Consider the following 27324-nt stretch of genomic DNA (forward strand, 5'->3'; position numbering starts at 1 on the left):
TGGTTCCAGTAAGCAAAACCCTGTTTTCCACTTATGCTGCAGGGATGGTAAAATCAACTTGCCAACATTTTCCAACCCGCCACCATTGCTTCTTGAGCTGCTCGAGGGCATGACCGAGGAGTCAAAGCACTTCCGGAATTTTATTCGAGCTTATAATTCAGCATTTAGTTTCACATCGAGCGGTGCAAATTTTGATCGTAACCTGGCCAACAATTACGCCGGTGTGTATACTTTTTGAATCCAAGGTGCTGTCTATCATCAGATCTCAAAAGCTTTGTTGCCCCCCGCTGGTCATGCTCCTTCTTTTGCTCAAATCTACATCTACGACACAGACTATCAAATAGAACGACGAAACTCAATCTTTCCTAACTTACATCGCAGCATCTTAGAAAAGATCCACTACTGTATGAATGTGTCCAACCCATTTGTTCATCAATTTCAAGCAAACAACGAAGAAGCACTACTCACTGCATCCACCCAAGAATTCGAGCTACGGGTTGGAGAGCCTTCCATCACTGATAGACGTTATGATCAACCCACGGGCTCCGAAATCGCTGTTCTTATGACTGGGGATGGAAATGAAGGAGACGGGAGGCGTAGCATTGTTCTTCGCAAGCGTGGTGGAGGGCTGCAATTCGTGAATCAGTTGAACGGATATTACGACCCACTCCACTTTGTGCTGCTATTTCCTTACGGTAGTCCGGGGTGGAGCACTCAGCTGAAGGAAAATGTCCAAGTGACAATGAAACAATTTTACGCCTACCACTTCATGGTTCGTGACACATCAAAAGTGCTTCATCTTTCTGGCAGGCTTTTCCAAGAATATGTTGTGGACGCTTATGCTAAAGTTTAAGAATCCCAATTACAGTGGATTCGATGCAACCAGGCAACATTACGTTCAAGCCTCTATCGAGGATTGGTTGATCAAGTAGCCTCAGACAATGTTGCTGTGCCTGTAGGGAGGATGATCATACTCCCACCTTCATTTACTAGCGGCCCATGCTACATGCAAGGGTTGTACCAAGATGCTATGGCCATCGTACGAAAGATGGGGAAGCCTGATTTATTTATCACAATGACTTGCAATCCAAAATGGCCCAAAATCACACAAGCTTTGCTCCCCGGCCAGAAGTCACAAGATCGATTTGATATGTGTTGTCGCGTTTTTCGGTTGAAACTTAAGGAGCTTCTTCGTTTGATAATCAAGAAGGAAGTATTTGGCAAAGTAGATGGTCGTGTGTACATTGTTTAATTTAAAAAACGTGGTCTCCCACACGCGCACATGTTATGGATACTGGATGCTCCATACAAGCCGAAAACCCCAGAGGACATTGACAAGATAGTGTGCACTGAAATTCCTGATCCCAGCGACAAGGATTTGTTTGACTGTGTCACCACGCATATGATCCATGGCCCTTGCGGTCCTGCAAACCCAAGATGCCCATGTATGAAGGAAGGTAAGTGCTCTAAGAAGTTCCCAAAATAGTTCATCGACTCCACACAAGTCAACAATGATGGGTACCCTCTCTACCTACGTCACAACAACGGCCGGGTCATCCATAAGGGTTCGCATGTCATTGACAATTGCTGGGTTGTCCCATACAATAAATATTTGTGCAAGGCATTCAACTGTCACCTTAACGTGGAAAGCTGCTCTTCTGTTCAGTCAGTGAAGTACCTGTACAAGTATGTATACAAGGGCCACGATCGCATTCAAGCAAGAGTTTCTTCTCATTCCTCTACTACAGACTTCGGCATTGGCAGTAACGCTCCCAATATTCCACACGGCGAAGCCCAACAGTATCTAGACGCGTGATACGTATCTGCATTAGAGGCCTTCTGGCGAATCTGCGAGTTCAGCTTGCAAAAAATGTATCCAACCATTTTTCGCTCTACAAGTTCACGTCGAGAATATGCAAACCGTGGTGTACTCAGAAGGAGAAACAATTAGTGAAGTCATGGGTAGGTCGGAGCGCACGCCCCTCACAGAGTGGATGCGTTACAACAGGGAGCATCCGCAAGATAATCTAGCCAAACAGATGTTGTACTATGACTTCCCTTCATATTACACGTGGAACGATTCCACTCGACGTTAGACACGACGTCAACAACAGCAATGCATTGGAAGGGTGCACTTTGTGTGCCCTCGCGACACTGCACGATACTACCTCCGATTGATGCTTCATCATGTTCCAGGAGCTACCTGTTTCGAAGATTTACGCACCGTTGCTGGTGTTGTCTATGACACATATCAAAGCGCTGCAGCTGCTCACGGCCTACTCCACTCTGATGCAGAGTTTGACAATGATCTCGCATTGGCATCAGGTGTTGCTTCTCCCCGTCAAGTTCGCGAGCTCTGTGCGATGATGTTGCTGTACTGTGAAATCTCCAACCCACTTATGCTTCTCCAGAAACACCTTGAAGCAATGTCGGATGACATACGTTTAAACAGTCAATCACAAGACACATACCATATACAACAAAAAGTACTGATCGCAATCGAGTCAATCCTCTACCACAATGGATCTTCGCTCGCGGCATTCCCAGGGTTACCCCGAAGCGTCGAAGTTCAACCAATAGATGCCACAAGCAGGCCAATACACAGAAACAACATCGAGAATGCAATCCTCACTGCAGAACACCTACAAGGCATGCTAAATGAAGAGCAAAGATAACTTTACGACGCAGTATTCGAAGCCATAGAATTTCCAGAACATGCTACGGTGGGTAATGTCTTCTTTGTTGATGGGCCTGGTGGATCTGGTAAGACGTTCCTCTACTCAGCAATTCTTGCAAAGATAAAGGCCTCTCGCCTTTCAGCATTGTCAACAGCAACAAGTGGTATTGCGGCGCTCCTCCTTGAAGGAGGGCGAACGTTACACTCCACATTCAAGATTCCTATTCCTGTAACTCACGTCTCAACATGTGGATTTTCACCTGATTCGATGATCGGCCTCCAAATTCAGAAAGCAAGTATTATAATTGTTGACAAAGCACCAATGATGCACCGCCATGTTTTCGAGACGCTCGATCGAAGTATTCGCGATGTGATGAAGACTACCGACCCATATTTGGAAAATGTTCCTTTTGGGGACAAAGTTGTTGTGATGGGAGGTGACTTCAGACAAATGCTTCCAGTAATACAGAAAGGCTCGCGCGCAATGATCATCAATTCAGCCCTTAACCGAAGTGAGATATGGCGCCATTGCTATGTTTTCCTTCTCAAAACAAATGTCTGCGTTTCACTAGACCAACGAGCATGGAGCGAGTTCTTACTTGCCGTTGGAGAAGGACGAGCTGGCCCAGATGTCTATCTTCCAAATGAGATACGCCGAGTCTCCTCTCTATCATATCTCATTTCCCAAGTATATGGTACCTTCGATGATGACGAATCTTAGTTGTTGACGAAAACGATCTTAACCCCGCTGAACGATGATGTGGTTGAGGTCAACAACATGGTGCTCGACGTCTTCCCAGGTGAGTCAATGGAGTACTTAAGCTTTGATGCAATCCCCCCTAGCGAAGTCACCAACGAATCCTTGTACCCGATAGAGTTTTTGAACACAATTGATGATGCAACAATGCCGCTGCACAAACTCCGCCTTAAGATCGGTTGCATCGTAATCCTTATCCGAAACTTGAACACATTACAAGGCCTTTGCAACAGGACTAGGCTAAGAGTTGTTAGCTTCTTTCCAACAATGGTGCAAGTCAGTATCGTCAGTCAAGGTAATTTCTATGGTCAAGTCCACCTCCTACCACGGATTGCGCTCTACCCGTCTCAATCAAGGCTTCCCTTTCGGTTCAAGCGCCTTCAATTCCCAATTCGGCTTGCCTTCGCAATGACGATTAATAAATCCCAAGGCCAGACTCTTGACACAGTGGGGATATATCTACCAAACCCACTATTCACTCATGGCCAACTCTATGTCGCACTCTCAAGAACAAGAATCGGTCCAGCAGGAATCGTGTATTGCGATGGTGGCAGAAACCGCTCGCACGTGACTAATGTTGTTTACACAGAAATTTTCCAATAGTGGATGTTGCGTAAACAATCGAGGAGATGAGCATCTCCATACTCCGTTACACTCTCAGGTACACTCTCAAACTTGCCCTCCACCACTTATTCCCCATGATATCCCAAACTCAACACAACATAAATGCATCCTTCAGGTGAAACGGGGGCTACACCATGATTCGCACCTCCCTCAACTGCAACCAAAGAAACAAGCAGACACAAGAGGTAATAAATAATAAATAAATTACTCACGCTAAGAGACATAATATTTTCCTACTTCTCACCGTGATATATTTTTCTTATGATAGCAATCGGATAATTATCGAGAAGGACATCAGTACGGAATATCGTTGGCGACGGCAATGGCCAGGTAAGGTGAGCCCATTCATCTAATGTCGCCTAACTTTTATTCTCTCTCAGTGTCCACAACTTTCCCTATGGACAGCACGGGCAATAAGCCACAACAACGAAGAAGAAATACGCGTATTATCCATTACACACAATGTAAGGCCTGCTCAGACGTGCCATGCCTTCTACAATCTTGGGATTTTCTTACATATTTTCTTACATACGAATGCGAATTTCAGTCCAGGGGTTCCGTCTAATTATTGGAAAATCTAGATCACATTGTGAATTTTATATCCACTCATTGTTGGAAATTTTAGATCTGATGTTTTGCTCCCCACGATTTAATCTTCTATTTAATTTCAGATGTCAATTTCAGATTTGAATTATAGGTGTGAAATGTACCAAATTTTTCTGCGGCTGTGATATTTATCTCCCTTCTCTTCATACTCCATGCGAGCATTGCGAGCCGGCACCACTAGGAGGAGGTTGAATCTTATTCTTTTCCTCTTATAATTATCCACATTCTTGGGATTTATGTCTTCTTTTGACTATTCAATTGTCTCCCGGTAGACCGCTCTTATCTTCGATCCCAATGTTTTGATTAAAAAGTGTAAGATCGAAATCAAACGGTCTTAATCTCACTCTTTCGTTACCAATTGCTTCAAATACACATTTATCTAACTCAATGTCATCTTGCACTTTCTCTTTTCCCTCTCGGAAATCATGAGTTCTCCCAATTCAGTCTACTCAGTTGGGTCATCTCACTTTTCGCTGTCGAAAACAGGGCAAAATTTACAATTTATAATCGAGCCAAAATCAAGTCAAAATTTTCCCTGATCTTTGGTTCCTTCTTTCAATCATGTCTTTCTCTCAAAGCCAACTCAACAATTTCCATCCAACTCAATCCACATAATTATTTGTTCTTTCCTTCCTTTCAGGTGGAAGGTCAGGCTGAGGGAGTTCTCTTTCATCATTTAAATGCGACAGCTTTCCGTTACACTCTACTGGGGCCTACAATACATTGCTCAGCACAGCATGCCAAGACCATTACTCAGCAGGATCTACTGGACTACATATCACCTCAGCAGCACAAAATGTTTTTTCCTAAATCAATTTCCCATCTTCAGCTCATCTCTGCAATGAGCCCTGTCAAACATCAAGACTTTCAGTTCAGGATGATAACGGCGGCCCTGCTTTTCACCTTTCTCTCTCTACGTCACGCGAGCATTGCGAACGGGCCCCACTAGTATTTACTAAGGAGTATTGATAACATGCATCTTTAGTGCCTTATATTATTATATTTATGCGTATTTATGCATTAAATTACTCATATTTGCATGTTATCAAGCTTAAAATGATTAAATCTATTTTTAGAACAAATTTCTGAAATTTTTCTATATTTTAGGATTTTTCTAATAGTATATTCTAAAATAATATAATTTTTGAGAAAGAATATGATTTTTATGGAATTTTTGGATATTAAATTTGGAAAGATATGATTTTTCTGATTCAAAAAATATATTTATACGTAGTTTTTGGGCTTTTATTTGATTTAATATGAAATTTTAAGTATTTTGGTTTTTTATGGCATAATGTGACGTGGCGTGCGGATGCGCCGCCACATCAGCATTGAGAAAGAGATTTTTTCTTTGTTTTTTGTCCTTTGAACATGTACATGTGGCACGGAATATGAAAAGTCGCGGAATACGAAAAGCCACGGAATACGAAAAGCCATGGAATATGAAAAGCCACGGAATACAAAAAGGCATGGAATATGAAAAGCCACGGAATACGAAAAGCCACAGAATACCAAGTGCTTTGACTTCTTAACATGCACAAATTGATGACATTGATGAAGAGAGAGAAGAAATTAAAGGCTAGGATTGCTTCAACTTCCAACGGCCATAACTTTTCATCTTCCCCTCCTCTTTCTCTCCATACCCTCTAATCTATAAATAGAGGCTTGGATCATTGTAAAAACCATCTTGAACTTACTTCCCACTTTTGCGGGCTGATTGAAAGAGAGTGAGTTTTGAGATCCATCAAGAGTGTTCTTGGTGTCTTGGGTGTGTGGAAGAGACAAAAGAGAAGAGGGGGAGCTTACCGGCACTCGCAAATCGCCGTGATCCTGGCGGAACGTAAGGATCTAAGGTAAGTGTCTTCGCCTTACGTTGTTTCTCTCCCAACATCATCGTTATCATAGTTATAGTTTTTTTTTTATCAACGTTTCATTTATCACTTCACTCACTTACGTCCCCACTCTCTCATCTCTCCATCCTTGCCATCGTACCATTCCATATCCAACCACTATCCTCGTTCATACCATAGTTCATTATCGTGTCCGTCACAATCACTTACTCTTTTATTTAAGTTAAATTAACATATAAATTAAGTACTTCTTAATCGATATCACTCGCTCATATCCTTGAATTGTGTTTTTGTCGATCGCTCATTGATCATCACTAGTTTAAGAAAGTAATTCCTTAATCATCGTTCCCTGTGGAGACGATCCGTACTCATCACTAACTACGTATTTTCAAGTACGGTCAAATATATTTTATTGAATAATCTCAATCACCAACGACGAATTTTAACCCTAAAATTGAGATTATCAATTGGCGCCGTTGCCGGGGAACGGTGGCCATTAGGGATTTATTTTCTTTCTAGTAACTTTTTTTACACTAATATCTTCTAAGGGTTATTAAGTATGAAAAGGACGAGGAAATCATCATTCTCAGGTATGAATTTTTCTCCAAATGCTGAAGATAACTCTTAGATGTCTTTTTGGAATTTTGTGTTTGATAGCATATTATGATTTCAAATCTTCCTAATCAATATTATAAATTTCATAAGAGGATATATGAAAGAAATTTGGATCTACGTTTACGGGAACCATTTCATGTTGATTTTCATTCCTCTCGACAAAATTTTACTAATGTCCCTAGAGATTTTGAAAACCATGAAACTTCTTATTGTCATCATCTTCAATCTTGTCATTGTAGCCAAATGCATGAATATTCTTAAAATTAAAGTGTTTATAATGAGTATGCATCGATTCAAAATAGAATTTCACAACTTGATGATTCGGATGAAAGTGATCAATATTTAATAGAATATTTTAAGAAGAAAAATGAGGAATTTAAATATAAATGTATTTTCAAAATGAGAGTACTTCATAATATGGTTAGAAATATATTTCCTGAAATTGACATTTACAAGAAAGGAGAATACTATGAAAAAATTATGAACTTTTTAGAAGATGTCAATTCTTTATTATCGAGATTATTCGAAGAATGCAGTGACATTGAGGTATTTTATTTCACAAGAAAAATTAACAAGATAAAATTGGAGATTTGTTTTGCTAGACCATATTCATATTGTGAAGAATCAGATGAGGACTACTTTGAAGAAGATTTGGTTGAATTTAATACAAGCAACTGTGTTGAGATTTCTAATCATGTGGTTGATAATGAAATTTCTATTCCAAGTGATATGATCTCAAATGAAGAAAAGGAAGTTTTTGAACATAAAGATGAAACTATTTCATCTCCTTTTGTTGAAACTTTGAACGTTCAATTTCTACTTTCAGATGTTCCTTCTATGGATAAAACTTATGAAAATGATATATGTTCAACAAAAGAATATTTTGATGAGAATATTTTGTGCCCCTTTGGTGATACTTATAATTTTCAGATGTTATTTTTTGATGATCAAAATGTTATTTCTAATGATGAATATCATGGGAGAGATACATGCTCAAGAAAAGATGAAAATGTGGATTCACATAGTTCATGTAATTCTGATTATAATTTTTATATTCAGCTATTATTTATGGATAATCAAGATGATACTTCAATTGATCAGTCTTGTGATAAACCTCTGAATATAAGTAAAAGTTTTGAAGTTTTTGATGAATTTATTGATGAGATACATGATCATGAAATTAAAGTCTTCATTGAGCAAGGAGAAGTAACCTTAAAAAAGGGGTTGGAATCAATACTAGAGAGAATAACTTTGAAGAAAATATTTTTCACCAATTGGCATGATCATATATTTGATATCCATTTGAAAAATATTTTCTTTGAATATTTGAGCATTGATAGATCTGAATGAACATATGGTTGAATTGAATGGGATAACATATATTTGACATATTGGTATTACAACTTCATGGATTTTGAAAATATTTTTATGAGGTTGTATTTGTGTTTCAATTATGTGTTTCATACATATATTACATTGTTATCCAAATCAATATCAAAGCCAACCTTGAAATATAAATTTATGCACATTGGTGTTGAAAATCTCATACACAAGATTAGTGGTATCATAGTCATGATGACTTTTGTTTTAAGCTTCTAGCTTCTTTATTTTCAATTTAATAATCACTTATAGTAATTTGCTTTAAATAATATTTTTGTCTTGTTGCTTTAAATAATTGGCTATCACATACCCAAGATGATCTCATTGACTGGCTTTCTAGATAATATTGGTTTTAGGAGAATAAATTACTAAGCACAAGGATCCATGGCAAGACAATGACATCGGAAAAGAATCACGGTTAGACTATCATCTTCCTTCTGTTTTATTTTCTTGCATTAGGGACAATGCATATTTTAAGTGGGGAAACTTTGGTTTGAAAATATTTTATTCCTTACATCTTTTCAAGTTGGGGGTAGATAATTGTATGAATTTAATCATACCCATCTTGGAGAAGCAGTCACCCCGTATCCTAGCAACATGAGTATAGAAGTGGATCAAATACATCTCTCAATGGTATGAGCCATGATCTAGATGCATGTATTTTCTTCCAAATGGTTAGGATATCTGGCAGGGTGAGGAACAGACATGAAAACCAAAGGGTTGAAGTACTATCGTCTTAGGGAATGCCAGGTGAGCCACCATCATCCACCCACCAATGAGTGAATCGAGTCTAAAGTTTCAAATCTCCACTAAGTGAATCTCTCTTGAGGTAAAAATGGTCATATTTCAAATTCTTAAGCACAGAATGACCTTTCCTTGAGCCACCTTGAAATACCTTTTGAAACCTATATGTGTACCCTCTTCATCCATTTTCCCTAGCTTACCCTTACCATTAACCCAATTTCACTCATTCTTATAGGTGCCCATCTATTCCCCGCTAGTCCTAGAATACTATGATATGCTCACTCCCAATTTTCTTCTCCTCTTCCCCTTGGGGTTCACCCTCTCATACCTTTTCCTTTGTCTTACTCTCTTTGTTTATGTCTCGTCTTGTCTTCTGAGCTCATCTACATGCTACTATCCTAGAATGCATCAAATGTTGTGTAGTTGATCAACCATTATCCATTCCCACACTAAGCTTCCATTTAAGATCACCCCTGTTGAAAAAAAAAAGAAAGAAAAAAAGAAAAAAACAAAAAAAACAAAAAAAAAAAGAAAGAAAAAAAGGGAAAATTTTTTTTTTGGGGTTTTTCTTGGAAGCATCTCTATTTGCTCGATATGAATGTTGATTAAATTATCATCTAGGCTTAGTCAATAACGTCCATCTTCACATATTCTCTCATACCATTTTGTTCTTGTTGTCTATCTTGGGAGTAAGCTATCTTAAGTATTCTATGCCTGTCAATCATCCTTAACATACCTTTCACCCATTCTTTTGAGACATTCCTCATTCTCTTCTCTCTTTACACATAGTTAGATAGTAGCCTCATCACACGTGATTCCTTGATACACAATTGATATTCTGTGTTTACTTGAGAAGTGAATAGTGACTATCTTTTACTCTTAGGAGGGAGGAAACTTAGTGGGGACCGTCATGTGTGAGTGAGTGATGTGAGAAAGTGAGGGAAAGCATTACCTAGATTAAAGTATCAAACCCGGCGAGAAGTAGGCTTCACTCATGACCACCAGCTCTTTCCAAAATCACAAGGGAGTCTCTCATACGCATTCTAGAATTACATGGGTATAATCGTACTTAGCGGTGTAATTGATATCATTATAACTTCAAGCTCATGTTGCTAAGACTATAAGGTGAATGTATCTACCAAGAGATTTTAAATGCCATTGCTAAGAGGCTAGCAATGATTTAACTTGGGGGGGTCTGATAACATGCATCTTTAGTGCCTTATATTATTATATTTATGCGTATTTATGCATTAAATTACTCATATTTGCATGTTATCAAGCTTAAAATGATTATATAATAAATAGAGAGAGATAGAGAGTGGTTATTATTATATAATAAATAGAGAGAGATAGAGAGTGGTTATTATTATATAATAAATAGAGAGAGATAGAGAGTGGTTATTATTATATAATAAATAGAGAGAGATAGAGAGCGGTTATTATTATATAATAAATAGAGAGAAGAGAGAGAGAAGAATAGTCAACATAAGCGGCTATGATTTAAAATATATAAAAGAGAGAAGAGAGAGAGAAGAATAGCGGCTTATGATTTAAAATATATAAAAGAGAGAAAAGAGAGAGAAGAATAGTCAACATAAGCGGCTTATGATTTAAAATATTTAAAAGAGAGAAGAGAGAGAAGAATAGTCAACATAAGCGGCTATGATTTAAAATGTATAAAAGAGAGAAGAGAGAGAGAAGAATAGTCAAAATAAGCGGCTTATGATTTAAAATATATAAAAGAGAGAGCGAGACACTTTTGTTTGTTTTATTATTTCAGGGCACCGTGGCTTTTTCCTGGCCATTCAAAAGGAATGATTGTTCTCCAATCATTGTGGGCGGCTGACGCGGACAATCACGTGTCAGGACGTGATCCGAGGACGGGGACAACGAGGAAAAGTCATTCAGACCAATAGGAAATCGCCATTTCCTAACTTATTGGAGGAGAGATAATTTAATCTAACGGCCTAGATTTACCTTCACTAAAACCTTGATATCTTGAGATCTAAAACTCTGATTGGGCTGAAATTTTGAGGGTAGGTTCTTCATTTCTCCCTCTACAATCCAGACGGTTGGATCTTTAAATGGAGATCTGGAAATGGGCGAAAATCACTTTTGGATGCTCTCCCCCAAGCAATTGGCCAGGAAGGACACAGGAGGGATTCTTGAAGTCGACAGATCTTGCTTCTGCACTCAAAACTGTAAGTTTCTGATTTGTATTTCAATCATCTTCTTGAACGATTCTAAAACGCCGAGGCATGGGCGAAATGTACATGCCCTAGAAGTCTGTTTTCAATGAAATTAGCACTTTTTTTTTCTGATTCAAGATCTGGATTTTTATCCTTAATTATATATCAATTTGAAACATTTCTGCTTCATTATATTTTTTATTTAGGGTCAGATTTCATCTTTTCCCCAATTTCTTCACTTTCTCTCTCTAGGTTGATTTGCTTAGTTTCTCTCTCTAGATTTCGATTTTTATTGTTTAGGAATTTACTTTAATATATAAAAAACCTAAAAATAAAATTTTAATCGAAAATTCATCTATCTTGAACTCCAATTTAAAATCATTTTCTTGATTATTTAATTCCCAATTTTAATTCATAAAATTGTTTTAAAATTTATAATAATTGGGAAATTAATAATCTGAATTAATCTGAGCTTAAAATTATAATATTCCTATCTTGAATTTTCTGACCAAAATATTAAAAATCAAAATTAAGTTTTACTTAATTTTGATTAATGAAAGAATATTATTAAGGATAATTAAGATTTATTAATTAAAATTCAAGATAGGAATATTATATTTTTAAGCTCAGATTAATTCAGATTATTAATTTCCCAATTATTATAAATTTAATTCCCAATTTTAATTCATAAAATTGTTTTAAAATTTATAATAATTGGGAAATTAATAATCTGAATTAATCTGAGCTTAAAATTATAATATTCCTATCTTGAATTTTCTGACCAAAATATTAAAAATCAAAATTAAGTTTTACTTAATTTTGATTAATGAAAGAATATTATTAAGGATAATTAAGATTTATTAATTGCAAAATTAATTCATTCTTTAATTAATTTATATAAATTGGATAAAAATTCTCATTTGTTGCCTCCCTGTGGTTCGACCCCTTACTTGCTCTATATGCATATTTAGTGATTAAGGGAAATTATAAATTTTATTGCATAAGTCTAAAACCCAAAACAACGACATATTTTATGTGCATTTTTTAGGCGTATCACATCCCCATTAGCTACCTAAGAAATCATTTAAATGACTTGGAATGTGCCATGACTTGTTTTTGGGGAAATATGTTCTCCATAGTTATGACACATGACAGATGAGTAGGAGTTTAGCCCATAGCATACACTAATGAACCAAAGACATCCCTGTATGACACTATGGACATATGAGTGATTTCAGTTTCAATCATAGGATATTGAGTTCATAAAATTGTTAAATTTGCAGCACTCTAGCTTCATGTGTCCGATGTTAAATGTAAAATGTATATATCAATATACTCTTTTTATCTAGGACTACAATAGTGACTCTTAAATCTATACAAATGACATGTTAACAATCTTTGGAACTACAATAAGATTGTTAATCTCAAAGTCTTTAATGAGATCACCCTAAATATTATAGTCTAGTTGAAATTTGTTTTCATATTCCAAACAAAATTGACTTGAAGGAAATGTCAAATGGGTGGACCACATTATTTTCATAAATTTAATGTGACGTAAGTTCAAAGTGGTAATTAAATACTTCAAGATCTTGGACTATTAGGTAGCATACTACTTTTACATGTGGAGAGGCACCTTAAGATCACAAAGGAGTGATTTCCTAAAAATCTAGGAAGCCTATACGATACTCCATATGAATGACCTACTGATGCTCTCAATATAGGGAATTGTTTTTGACATATAGTCTCTCTGGTTAATAATCCTGATAGGTGCGAACTGTAAGAATGTATCAAACATAAATGCACTTCATGATGGAAGAAAACTTTGGGATGAAATTCAACCCCTTTGTCACCAAAATTCTAGTGAACCAGGAGTACAACCCAGTTATCTTATCTTTGTGTGTCAACAATCATGTGCAATATATAAGATTCATATGGTCTATAGAGTTCACTAAACTTCACATATCTTATGTATGGTAATGACCATGATCAATACGAAAATTTAATGATTCACGTAGTGGAATAACAAAAAAGAGTTGTAATCAAGCTTTAAAACTGTGGATCCAATCACCTCTCCATAGATGAGATTTGTGATTTTATTGTTTCATCAAGAAACAGAAGTTGACTTGTTTAAGTGTTAAAACTTTAAACACATTAGTGTGATTAGTGGCACGTTGAATCCCCTTCATTTTTGTAAGCCTCTGATTGATTCAGCGTCATCATTTTGTCATTCGAGTTGCATCAGCCGGGGGCAGCAACAATTAGTTCTAGCTTGAGTGAATTTCATTGGGGAGTTTTACCCCTTTATTGTTACAGGTTGTGTTTCAAACCCGTTTGGTGACAACAGCACCATATGCTCTAGAAGATATAAAGGTATATATAGGCTCTCTCATGTATAATCATTGGTCATCTTTTTTTCGCTTTGATGGTATAAATTATTCTCAAGTATCAAACTCTAACCAATAATCCTAGTCAGTAATAATGCAAAGGGTACATAGAACTTTTTTTTCACATTCTCCTACCTTGGCCGAGGGACTTTCTTGTATTATCTTCATTAAGATGTCTTCAATTATACTAAAAATGATTAATCCCATTTTGATCACTTAGTATTGAATATGAAATCAGCCACACTAAGTAAATGGCTGGGAGTTGATACTGTCATTCAATACAGAATTGGTGAAAGTATCCTTTGAATAGTAAATTTTGATTAAAGACTTCATTAAACCTATGATGTTATCCTAATTCACTAAGTTCAATACTGTATTAATGGAGTTAATTGAAAGTATCACGCAGGCATTTTAATAAATGTAAAGGATCAACGAAAATCAATAAGATATGGTATGTGTGATTGGCTTACCACATATAAATTCCTATCACGTTTTTATGGAGGGAGTCCATTTCTTCTTCCACTACTATGGCTTTAGATTCACAACATCATGATTGAACATCCTCTTATAGCTTGATGGTTCTAAAGTGCTGTCAGCCTCATCAATATAATAGTCAGGGCAAAAGAAAACAAGCCAGAATTGAGTAGAATGTTGAGGTATCGGTGGCTTGGTGTGAGAGTCAACTTGCCTCTAACCATATACCATTGAAGATGCAAATATAATGAACAGATCTTGATCTCAAAATGGCTGGTCTGCACATAAGATCTACGAATAGTTAAGATTTCCTGACTTCCATGCTAAAGGTGTGGATTGTCTAAGGTACTGAACTATAATAATAAATACTTTTATTATTCTAAGGGGATTGAGACCATAACACATCAAAACTATTATCCTCGATGTGGTCAAATAAACTAACTAATTAAAATGCAAACGATCAATGCGTGCTCAGTCCAACTTTTTTTTCAGTACACCATTTGAGAGTAAGCAGCAAATTTATCATTTTAGTTGTTTTTGAGACGCTCTATAATGCTATTTTGATGCCCCATGTGATGGACAATCAAATGACTTTCGCTATACAAAACTTGGGAAAGTTATTTAAGTAATTTGGTAAGCATCGAACACTATTATCAATCGTCAGCCTAGATGTGAATTTTGATGGAAATGTATGCGGCCGGCAAGCCAATCACACAATCCTTATTTTGTTCCATGTTCAGTAATAGAACATATTCATTATAGTGGACGTGTGATGCTTATAATGCAAGCCATGAATACATGATCGGACTTGGTGAGTTATGATGAGATCGTAATACGGATATCACTAGCCTTTAAGCATGTGTTCTAAATATTCCTATTTGAAGGAAATGCGAGAAGGACATCAAAGTATCCAGATAGAATAGTACTATCTAGCCTCACTCATATGATGAGTATGGTCGTTCCCGTAGCCATTAGTGTGGGGACACTAAGGATAGATAGTGGGTGCTCTTTAGTGGAAAGAGTTCACTGAATTGATCCGTACGAATCCCTAAATGGTATTATACCAAACAGTCAATAAGGTTGATTCATGTCACGGTTGTATAAGTGGTCCTTAGACCTGAGACACCAAAGATATTTTGTGGACGGACGGTTGTGCTTTGATTATAGCCAACGAGTCTCTAATCATGAGATTCTAAACGGTCTTAGTTTGGGTACATCAAGAAGTTCATGAAGATGATTGAGTGGTCAAGATGGGGTTGTCCACCCTCGGTATAAGAGGTGACAGCTCAAGGAAGAAGATTCAATGAAGTCCTTGGCCATGGCATTGAAATATCGGGAGAAAAGTTCTCCAATGATTTCTAAATGCATCAGTACTAACTTAGACGACCGATTAGGGTTTGACAGTTGACTATACCCTAAATTGTCCTAGGAGTGTCAAGTGGATGGGGGACTATACATACACGGTAATCAAAGACTAACAGGTTCCATGAGTGAGTCGATACACACTCCTTTGTACCTTCTAGAGCACAAGGTGTAGCTTGGCACCCCACGTATTGGAGACTTAATCTATTGATTGGGTTAAATCAATCCGACGTTAATTGATCTATATGATGATATAGTTAATTAATTTGGAAGGCCACTAAAGGTTGTTGGGCCATTGGAGTTGTTAACTAGACTGATACATGGGCCTAGAGGGTCACATGCAAATGGTTTTTTGAATGCCAGAAGATATACTTAATTTTTTGGGATTTTTATGAAAAATACCCACTTAGTATAAATAGGGGAAGGCCCTGAAGGAAAATCACCCAGGCCAAAATTGTTCAGGGGCGTTCCCCTTCTTCTCCCTTCTTCCCATTACTCCTCTCTACTCCTGACGCGATCGGGATGGCGTAAGGATGACGATGGTGGTAGAATGGGGCTCATCAACGAGGAGGAGATTCGACATGCCAGGGGCCGCATGGATACGACTAGAGGTTGCACACTTGAGCAGCTTGACTCGTCTCACTCTGGGATCCAAGAAATCACAGATGAGATCCGTGCATATGTTCTTCATTTCATGATTTTTATCGATGCCGTACAATTTCGCTAAAGTCTTCCACTGCGTATCATTTTGAAATCTTCATCCAGAACTAGGCCTTTTGAACCCAACAAAATTATCGCCTGCTTCTCTACCAATTTTGTCAACTTCTTGAATAGAAAAGAGACTTCCATTGGGATTTAAGACATAGACCAAAACTTTCCCCGAAAATAAATTAATAAAGTAAAATGCTTCAAGGAAATGAACACCAAAGGGGCCCCAAAACATCATACTAGATAATATCAAGAATGCCCCTTGTAGTGGGAGTTCTCCTCCGAAACAGAACACATGTTTCATTTTAAGACACCCTTCTGATTTATTCCAGCATACTAGTGTGTAATCCGTGCCTTTTGCCTATTATCCCCAAGATAAAAATTCTTTACCAAAGATAGTGCTCACATCAACGTACTATAAATTTATGAGAACAGTATACTTCAAAATTTTCAGGACGTAATTTTATGTAACGAATTTGATTTATTTAGAGTAAAGAGTAATATGTAAGACAATACATTTTATGAGATCTAAAACATGTGTCCCATCACCAAATGTTCAAATATTGCCATCAAACATACAAATCTTCACATTCTTAGACTAACACAGTGTACAAAGTAATATTGATGCAAATGTTTTCTCATAATATTGATGCAAGACAAAAATATTATAAAGTATCACGGCATGGTCGTACTGACAAATATGAAATATACTTTTAGAGTAAAGAGTCTAATTACCATATGGTGTTAATTTTCCATTGGAGTATGCTAAGTATCTTACTAGAAGTATTGCTTAGACCACATTCTTTGATGACTACTCCTGATCTGAGCATAGTAGTAGTGAATCATATTAGTTGCAATAAACATCTTCCTTGTGGTAGTGACAAGTCTCCTCCTGAATTGGGAGCTCCACTTTTATTTAGTAGTCACCGTTCTTCTTCACTTAATTTGGCCCTTGAATGATTGGACCTTTTTGATGTGTTAATAACCATGTTCAATATAATCTTGTTTGATAAAGACATATGATAACGCATAATTAAATCCATCTCAAAAGGTAATTTATTGCAGAAGCAAAAACAGGTGCACATACCATAAATCCTTCTTAATCAAAGTATTATCATCCATTGCCTCAAGATCTTCGATTGTTTCGTTCCATTTTAAGAGATGATATTCGATGATGTCTCTTAAACATGGGCCTTTCCAACCATTGACAAATAATTTGTGTTTATCATACAAGTTACATATAAACCTTCAATATTTTATAAGTGGATTTTCTATGTGTAGATCTTAAAAAATAATTTGATGAAAGAAAGTGGATTCTTTCAAAGCCATGTATAACTTTTCAATATCCACATTTTACCATGTTAGGATATTTTATCCATCATGTTAATTATTGATCCCAGGAAGCTCCTTTTCAAGAAAGTCCGTTGCATGAAAAAGACATGTTCCCAAGTTGCATCAAAGTTTCATAAGTTCTTCTAGTCATCAGGACATGCATGCCATCACTGCTAAATCTTTCAGATAATACCCTTTCTGGATAAATCTTTCAGATATGCTAGTAATGCAATATTTTGATGTTCTCCAATGACTAGAGAAAGTTGAGAAATATGGAAGACAAGGTGAATGAATAAAGAGTCCTGTAGGTCTAATCCATATGCTACTGAACCAATGTGTTGAAATATTGTGAATGGAAAAAAAACTTTAGGAGACAATTTCTTAAAGGTTCTTTTGACTATAGTTTTATTCTATATGAGCAGATTTTGATGTATATTCATTCACTTGATTATGAACATCTCGATGGTTTTCTCCAATATGATTCTTTAAGTATGCGTGTTACATGGACAATTTGAAAGTATGATTATCTGGGGTGATTCTGTGTTCATGGAGCATTTGGTACAAAGATTGACTGGAGATGTGATAGCATATATTTTAAATAGGATAATCTGACCATATTTATATGTTTTTTGCTTTAATTTGATTATATGTGTGAATAAAATAATTAAATTTATTTTTCAAATGATATTTTGAATTTTATGGATTTAAGGACTTTTAATAATTTTTTTACATCAAAATCTGAAATTAAAATTTTTTTTGAGTCAGAATATTATTTTCCAAAAATTTTCGGCATTAAATTCGTAAGGATATAATTTTTCCAACTTTCAGTACATATTTATTTATAGTTTTTGGGCTTCTATTTAACTTAATCGGAATTTCTATAGATTATTTTTAAGTTTTTTTTTGCAGAATGCACTGTGTCATCATTTGATTTGTTGAGCAGGAATCAACAACAATTAAGGTAATGATTAGCGTCAGCCAGTCATTAACATGAACCATTATGGCACCATGATTAGTGCTGCCATAACGTCATTTAATGTTTAACTGTTTTCTTTTAGCTTTTTTCAGCATAGGGTGACATGGCTCAAAAAAAAGAAATTTTTTAGTTTTGAGGAAACCTCAGAGCGAGGACTAAAATATGGATCCATGTATATTCATTTATATTCTACTGGTCAAAAGTCGCGGTTGCACCCACATGTCACAAAACACATGTGTAAACGTGGCGTACTGATGCGCCACCACATCAACTGCGACATACTTGTTAATAGTTTATTTTAATATTAAACTTCTCGTCTATTAATTTTGTCTTTTTCATAGGTGACACGTGGCGCAACGTGAGCAGTCGATCACAGATTATGAGGAAGAATCTGAGCCAATCATTGTATTAAATGCCATAATGAAACAAAACCCTAACAGAACGATATGACGACGCTAACGAGGATGAGGAGAGAGAAATCTTTTGATTAAATGAATGCATAGGAATCGTCCAACTTCAGAGCTTGATATCTGATGATCTAAAACTTTGATTGAGCTGAAATTTTAAGGGTAGCTTCATCTTTATGTCCCTTATTCATCCATGTTGGATCTATAAATTGAGTTCCCAGTCTTTGTACAAAAAACATTTAAGCTCACTTCCTCCTAGAGAGACAAATTAAAAGTGAAGTTTTGAAGGTCCATCAAGTTGTTCTTGGTGTCTCTAGTTCTTGAAGAGTTTTAACAGAGAGGTGAGGAGGCTGATCTCCATCAGGAAGATACCTTGATCCCAGCAGAGCATAGGGATCTAATGTTACCATCTTACCTTACATTGACTACTCTTCAATAGATTTAGGTAGCTCATCTATCATAAACATACATCTTCATCCATTATTTTCCCTATCTATCATCCTATTGTTGGGTTCTATAAGCCTAGATCTGGATGAACAAATCAAAATGATGCGCAGCGGAAGACTCTTTGCAAATCGAACGGCATCGACAAAAACCATTAAAACAAAGTACCTTTGCACGAATCTCATTCGTGATTTCTTCGATCCTGGAGCAAGACGAGTCGAGCTGCTCAAGTGTGCAGCCTCTAGACGTGTCCACGCGGTCCTCGGTGCGTCGGATCTCCTCCCTCTCATTGACGAGCCGCGTTCTTTCTCCGTCGGAGTCATTACGTCATCCCGATCACATTAGGGATGGAGAGGCAGTGTGGGGAGAGTGGAGAAGAAGGGGAAAGGCCCCTGAACAATTCTGGCCTGGGTGAATTTCGTTCAGAGCCTTCCCCTATTTATACTAAGTGGGTATTTTTCATAAAAATCCCAAAAACTTAAGTATATCTTCCAACGTCCAAAAGATCATTTGTGTGTGACCCTCTAGGCCCATGTATCAGTCTAGTTAACGACTCCAGCGGCCCAATAACCTTTATTGGCCTTCCAAATTAATTAACTATATCATCATATAGATTAATTAATGTCAGATCAATTTAACCCAATCGATAGGTCGAGACTCCGACACGTGGGGTGTCAAGCTACACCTCGTGCCCTAGAAGATACAAAGGAGTGCGTATCGACTCACTCATGGAACCTGTTCGTCATTGGTTACCGTGTATATATAATCCCTAATCCATTTGACGCTCCTTGGACGACTTAGGGTATGGTCAACTGTCAAACCCTAATCGATCATCCGAGTTAGTACTAATGCATTCGAAAATCATCGGAGAACTCTTCTCCGATATTTCACTGCCTTGACCAAGGACTTTGTTGCATCGTCTTCCTTGAGCTGTTACCTCTTATACTGAGGGTGGACGATCCCATCTTGACCACTCAATCACCTTCGTGTACTTCTTGATGCACCCGAACTAAGACCGTTTAGAATCCCATGATTAGAGACTCGTTGGCCATAGCCAAAGTACAATCGTCCGTCCACACGACGTCTTTGGTGTCTCAAGTGTAAGGACCACTTACACAACCGTGATGTGAATCAACCTGATTGACAGTTCGATATAATAATATTCAGGGATTCGTACGGATCAATTCAGTGAACTCTTTCCACTAAAGAGCACCCACTATCTATCCTCAGTGTCGCCACATTAATGGCTACGGGACCGGCCATACTCATCATATGAGTGAGGCTAGATAGTGCTATTCTATCCGGATACTTCGATGTCCTTCTCGCGTATCCTTTGAATAGGAATGTTTAGAACACATGCTTAAAGACTAGTGATCTCCCTATTACGATCTCATCGTAATTCACTAAGTTTGATCATGTATTCATGGACTTCATTATACGCATCACACGTGCACTATAATGAATATGTTCCATTAATGAATATGGAACGAGATGTGGAATGTGTGACTGGCTTGCCGGCCACATATATTTCCATCACCTGTACCATCCACTTCACGTGTCACTTACACCATCACAATCCCATAATGTATGTCCTCCCTACCTGTTCGAGAAAACTTAAATAACTATTCTCTTATTTCACTCTTCATTCTACCTTATTTTTGCTACCTCCATCATCATGTCTTACACCATCATCTTCATCCCATCTCATCTTCCCACTCTCCTATATTACATTAAACCGTAAACTAGTACACCTTAGATCATTAAACACTAACTCAACTACGTCTCATTGTTAACTCTCATCTCATGGCAACCCACCATTGATGTCTTCCTTCACCTTAAGCTCTAGTCATATTCATTTGATAATGATCTATTGCTAGTATGATACTCATCCTACCTTGTAAAATTACTACTATCTATATCATCATTACTATATTCGCCCATTAACTATCCCTTACACAATACGTAATCCTTCTTTCCTTCTAGAATTCACCATTCTAAAATACTATTTCCCTAAGATATGTTCCTGTGGAGACGACCCTTGCTCATTTCCATCTAGATAAATAATTCATGCCTACAGGTTTAGAAAGATTACTAATCAAACTCAAAGTCACAATGATGTAAATTTTAGCCTAATTTTGAGTTTATCAAGATGGTCGCATCATGTGTTACTGTAATGTTAGAGAGTGTCGTTCATATACCACTTTGAAGGGTGACATATTAATGAAAAGATGTTATGATTTATTTTAAATGTATTTCGCCTAGGGTAGCCGCTTGACCCATAATGTGGGACACTCTAATGAGAAGCATCGAATATGACATTCAAGGCTTATAGTAGCGGCTTTTATTATTCCATTTGTTTGTGGATGATATGAAGAACTTAGCCTTAAAGCAGTGCCTTAATGCTTATGAATTTAAAACAACAACGAGCTGGTAAAAAAATCACCAATACAAAAGTATTTAATGTGAAATTCCATGTAGCTTGACTACTTTAATGTAATGATATGCAACCAATTGAGCTGAAAAGGGTATGTAGGTGCGATAAAATGGAAACATTTGGAGAGTCTATCAACAACCACCATGATTGAGTAATAACCAAGCAATGTAGATAATCCGTCTATAAAAATCTAGGAAGATGTCCTACCAAGCTTGGGTGGGAATATAGGGGTGGTTGAAGGAGACCTGCCCTTGCTGAAGTTGGAGGAATTTTTTTTTTCAGCAAATTCAACATTGGGTAACATATGTTCTGATATGTGCATTCATTCCTTGATAGTAAAGTTGTTGAGTAATTTAATTGTAAGCCTTGAGAAAGCTACTATGCCCTCCTATGTTGGGATCGTGAAGCTCATATGAGATGTGAGGAATAATTGATGAAGAGCTAGTTAGGAAAACTTTATTTTTGTAAAAGAGAATTGGCCTTGGATGGAATAATTTTTTTCTGATATTTGGTAGTGGAGAATTATGTCTCCATGATTTGGGATAATTTTGGATCTGCTAGGATCTCAGTAATGAGTACTACCATTACAAGCCAATGAAGTGTGGAAAGATAGATACTTGAATTGCAAGTTGTGTTGTTTATGAAGAAAGGGAGTCGGCCACGGTAGACTTTTCTAAATCAAAATCAAGTACCGTAGTGGCCTACTTCTGATACCGTTGGTGAATTTCATGTTGCTCAATAAAGTTAAGCCTGAACTGATATGTGTAAAAGTAGAATTGATGGAATAGTAGGTAATGTTTCCACCGATGCACTTACATGCTCATGATGGCATGATATCTTATGGCTATCAGGAATGAGTACTGCCTCAATGCTGATGACAAAAGGTTTAAAAAACATCAACAACTGTAATATAGGAGTGAAAGATGAAGCTTTCTTGAGTTGATTGAAAGCTTTAATCGATTCCTTTCTCTTTTTAAACGAAGTCTTCATCAGTAGCAGACTTAGTTTGACCCTTTGAAGCGTAGTGGGCCAAACATCTTGTTTTACAATTAGTTAATCCCAAGAAGCCGCTTAGTTGTTTTACCACAGTGGGGATAGGCCACCTTATCATTGGTTGTGTTTACTCTATATATGTTGATAGACCTTGATGTGAAACTTAATGACCAAGGATTTTAATTCCGTCTTCAGAAAATTGGCATTTTTTCACATTGATCCATGTCTAGTGATCTCTTTATATTTTGATAACTGCATGGATGTCTTGTTCATCCGCGTCATGATGTTGCTTGTATATCAATATATCATTGGAGAATACAATCACACATTTGCAGATGTGAGTTTTTAAAATTTGAGTTCATCAACAGTTGAAAAAAGGATTGGCCTTAAACAACCCAAAAATGATGGCCTGTAAATTCAGAAGGTCCCTGATGAGTTTTGACAGCCATTTTATGGACATCATTCTTCTACATACAGATTTGATAATACTGTGATTTGAGATCTAGCTTTATAAACATTTATAACCCAAGAAATTCATCCACAGTTAAAATTGGATATCTATTTAGAAAGGTGATGTGGTTCAAGGCTCTCTACTCATCACATATATGTCACCTCCATCTTTCATTTAAATCATCAATTCATGATTAAAAAATGACAAGACGAACGTTGAATAAAGTTTGAAACTAGTAATTCTTGGACCAATTTTTCAAATTTATTTTTATGTTCATGAGAATATTAGCAGCTGCTGTCTTCAAATATGTCAAGATGACGAATATCCGGAGACGAATAATTCAGGGTTGCAGAATCCATAACCAAGTCGATATTCTTCAGCTTTAATAAATATTATCCTTGAGAGATATCGAGAAAGATTGATAAAGAGAGAGAGAGAGCAAGACAGAGATAGAGAAAGAGAGAGAGGGAGATGGAATGAAACATAGATAGTATGCGGTGTTTGCTTCTCTTTCACGTCGGTAGGCAACGACAAATGCATCATATGCTCGGTCTAACTCCATCGGCTCAGCGTGGTGATCATTTGAATAGCTCAATTGCCACGCACCCCAACAAAGAGGAAGACGTTGCCAACTATTGACATCATCATACTCTTGGAGTCTTAGCCATTCGAGGCTGTTTTCATCCGCCCGTGAACAGGTTTGGCCTATACAGGGCATTGGCAAAACCAATTTTCAAGCGCGCACATTTTTTTCTTTCCTGTTTCTTTATCTACATTGCTACTGTTGTACTTATCCGAGTTTCACGACTACCTAATGGAATGTTTAACTGATCCATTCCGGATCGATCGAATTGGCATGGAAGTTGTAACATGGGAAAACCACGGAAAACAGGACTTATTAGAATTACTCGGTGACCAACCAATTGTAGATAGTTCCACATGTTTATCTTTGCATCGATTACATAGTTATGTGTCTGTTTATTTTTCTCGTCCTTCCGGTAAATAGATCCTTATCTTGGCCTTTCTACTTCGGGAGAAGTCTGTATCTATTGCAAGAGAGTAAAAAAAAAGACGGATAACTGAATGTTTTTAAAGATGTAGAGAGAGAGAGAGAGAGAGAGAGAGAGAGAGATAGAGAGAGAGAGAGAGATAGAGAGAGAGAGAGAGAGATAGTGAGAGAGAGAGAGACGGCTGGGAAAATTGTATCTGCCGCCTTCCATGCATAGAAATCCAACGATAAAAATAATTGACCTGCACTCGAACGACTCCAAGAGCCACCGCCTAGTCCGCCTGTATGAATTCAGGTGAAGAAAACGGCGCACACGGGCATGAAAGGCATCCATAGATCGAGTAGGAAAGGGATTGATAACTGAACTTTTTTGTCTAGAGAGCGTGAGAGAGGAGATAGAGAGAGAAACGGCGACAGTGAGAAAGAGAGACCGAGAGAATGTAGGTGAAAATAGATAGAGAGAGAAAGAAAGAAAAGAGATAGATAGAAAGGGAGCAAGAGAGAAACAGATACATAGGTAGAGAAAGAGAAAGATAGATGGATAGAGAAAGAGAGAGAAAAAGAAGATAGACAGAGTGAAGGAAAGAGAAAGAGACAGATAAATAGATAGAATTGGTAGGGAGAGAGAAAGATAGATGGATAGATAAAGAGAGAGAAAGAGAAGATAGACAGAGTGAAAGAAAGAGAGAGAGAAATAGATACATTGGTAGAGAGAGAGAAAGATAGATGGATAGATAAAGATAGAGAGAGAGAAGATAGACAGAATAAAAGAAAGAGAGAGAGAGAATATAAACAGAGTGAAAGAAGGAGAGAGAGAGAGAGAAAGAGAGAGGGAGGTAGAGAGAGAGATAGATAGAAAAAGGAGAGATAAAGAGCGAGATAGACAGAGACCGACAGAAGGGAGAGAAGAGAGAGAGGAGGGAGGCAGAGAGATAGAGAGAGACATTGCAAGAGAGAAAAGAAGAGAGAGACATTGCAAGAGAGAAAAGAAGAGAGAGACATTGCAAGAGAGAGAGGGAGAGAGAGAAAAGATGAGAGAGTCATTGCAAGAGAGAAAAGAAGAGAGAGACATTGCAAGAGAGAAAAGAAGAGAGAGACATTGCAAGAGAGAGAGGGAGAGAGAGAAAAGATGAGAGAGTCATTGCAAGAGAGAGAGGGAGAGAGAGAAAAGATGAGAGAGTCATTGCAAGAGAGAGAGGGAGAGAGAGAAAAGAAGAGAGAGTCATTGCAAGAGAGAGAGGGAGAGAGAGAAAAGAAGAGAGAGAGAGGGAAAGAGAGAAAAGAAGAGAGAGAGAGAGAGAGAGAGAGAGAGAGAAAAAAAGAGAGAGAGAGGGAAAGAGAGAAAAGAAGAGAGAGAGAGAGAGAAATGGAGAGAGAGAGAGAAAAGAAGAGAGAGAGATGGAGAGGGGGAGAGAGAGAAAAAAGAAGAGAGAGAGAGGGAGAGGGAGAGAGAGAGAGGGGGAGAGAGAGGGAGAGAGAGAGAGAGAGAGAGAGAGAGAGAGAGAGAGAGAGAGAGAGAGAGAGAGAGAGGAGTGGAGCCTATAAAAAGAGGGAGGACCTCTCCAGTCCTCTCCACCAGTGAGGAAAGAACAGTAAGAACTTAGAGGAAATGGGTAAGCAAGTCCTCATGATCTTCCTCGTCCTAGCTTGCGAGGTTCTATCTTCCTTTGCCTGTCCCCACTGCCCTCACCCCGTTCCCTCTCCTCCGCCCCCTCCACAAGAGGTGCCCTGCCCACCTCCCCCTCAGCCAATCGTTAGACGGGGATGCCCTATAAACGCCCTCAAGCTCGGCGTCTGTGTGGACTTGCTCGGTGGGCTTGTTCACATTGGCATTGGCGAGGGCGCTGCCGAGAAATGCTGCCCTCTGCTTGGTGGGCTAGTCGATATCGACGCCGCGGTTTGCCTTTGCACCGTTATTCGAGCCAAAGTGCTTAACATCAGCCTAATACTGCCCATCGCTCTTGAGCTCTTGGTTAATGACTGCGGGAAGCACCTTCCGTCTGATTTCCAGTGCCCAACTTGAATCGGCCGTCGCAATCGTCCGAATAAAGCACGGAACTTCTTTTGTTCTGTATCATTTGCTTGTTTTCTTAAGTTAAAGTGCTTCATTACTTGCGACGCTCCATGTCCCTTTGAGGAGGATCTTAAGCACTCCAAAGGGTCATGTAATATGTGTAGTAAACTTTTTGTTTGACGAACGATTATGCAATTTATTTGTACCTTTGTTTGTGTTTTACTTGCTCTCTCTCTATCTCTCTATTTTATTTTATTTTCTCCTTCTCTTTACTTCCAGGCATACCCAGTCTAGGTCTTCTTCTCTGTTCGTTTCCTCTTGATAAGCGAGAATCTGTTATTTCTATAAGTAGACGTGTACAATTTAATCATCTCCACCGTAGGATTTTCCTTAGGAATGTAGGTAGAAAATAAAAATAACCTGCTGGATTACTATCCTTGCAGAGCCAAGGACATGACCCTGGATCAACGCAGTTTTCATCGTAGAGTGTTTAATCCAATCATATGTGATAGACTACGTATGATCCACCACAGCACCTGTTGAGATGAATCAACGCCCTTAGTAATTAATTATTATCACGCTTTAAAGACCAAACAGTTGCGGAATAACGAGTTGACAACAAAAGAGACCGCGGATGCTTTGGTGGCAATCTCGACGGTCATTGTACTGGAAATGTTTTTCTAAGAAAGCAGGGGCCCCTTTTTTACTATACACTAAAAAATCGACGTATTTTATGAATTTTTGCGGGACGAAACAAGTTACTAGACTTACTCTTCCCAATGAAGGCACTCTTATTGTAAAGATAAAAATAAAGTTATTTTTAATGTCTTCAAAACCGGACGAAAATTTAATTAGTTAATAATATTACATTCATGAATTCTATCCTAATTAACG

The 27324-nt window shown here is 37.6% G+C and overlaps 1 protein-coding gene and 1 long non-coding RNA gene across 12 annotated transcripts; both read left to right on the top strand.

Annotated features, from left to right (window-relative positions):
- The first annotated feature begins 239 nt into the window (after positions 1-239).
- Positions 240-5580, top strand: LOC144704093 (uncharacterized). Of its 11 annotated transcripts, none has more exons than XR_013581738.1 (6): positions 240-4095; positions 4174-4243; positions 4327-4393; positions 4439-4522; positions 4730-4851; positions 5305-5580. It is a non-coding gene; the product is annotated as an uncharacterized LOC144704093 (long non-coding RNA). The 11 variants fall into 11 exon arrangements; XR_013581739.1 differs by having other exon boundaries at positions 4743-4851; XR_013581744.1 differs by having other exon boundaries at positions 4756-4851.
- A 20445-nt stretch (positions 5581-26025) lies between these two features.
- LOC144704989 (36.4 kDa proline-rich protein-like) lies at positions 26026-26439 on the top strand. The gene has a single exon (XM_078577569.1). The coding sequence runs from the start codon at positions 26026-26028 to the stop codon at positions 26437-26439; it is 414 nt and encodes a 137-aa protein (XP_078433695.1).
- The last annotated feature ends 885 nt before the right edge of the window (positions 26440-27324 follow it).

Source organism: Wolffia australiana, chromosome 6 (assembly GCF_029677425.1).
Source record: "Wolffia australiana isolate 7733 chromosome 6, ASM2967742v1".
Lineage (NCBI taxonomy): Eukaryota > Viridiplantae > Streptophyta > Magnoliopsida > Alismatales > Araceae > Wolffia > Wolffia australiana.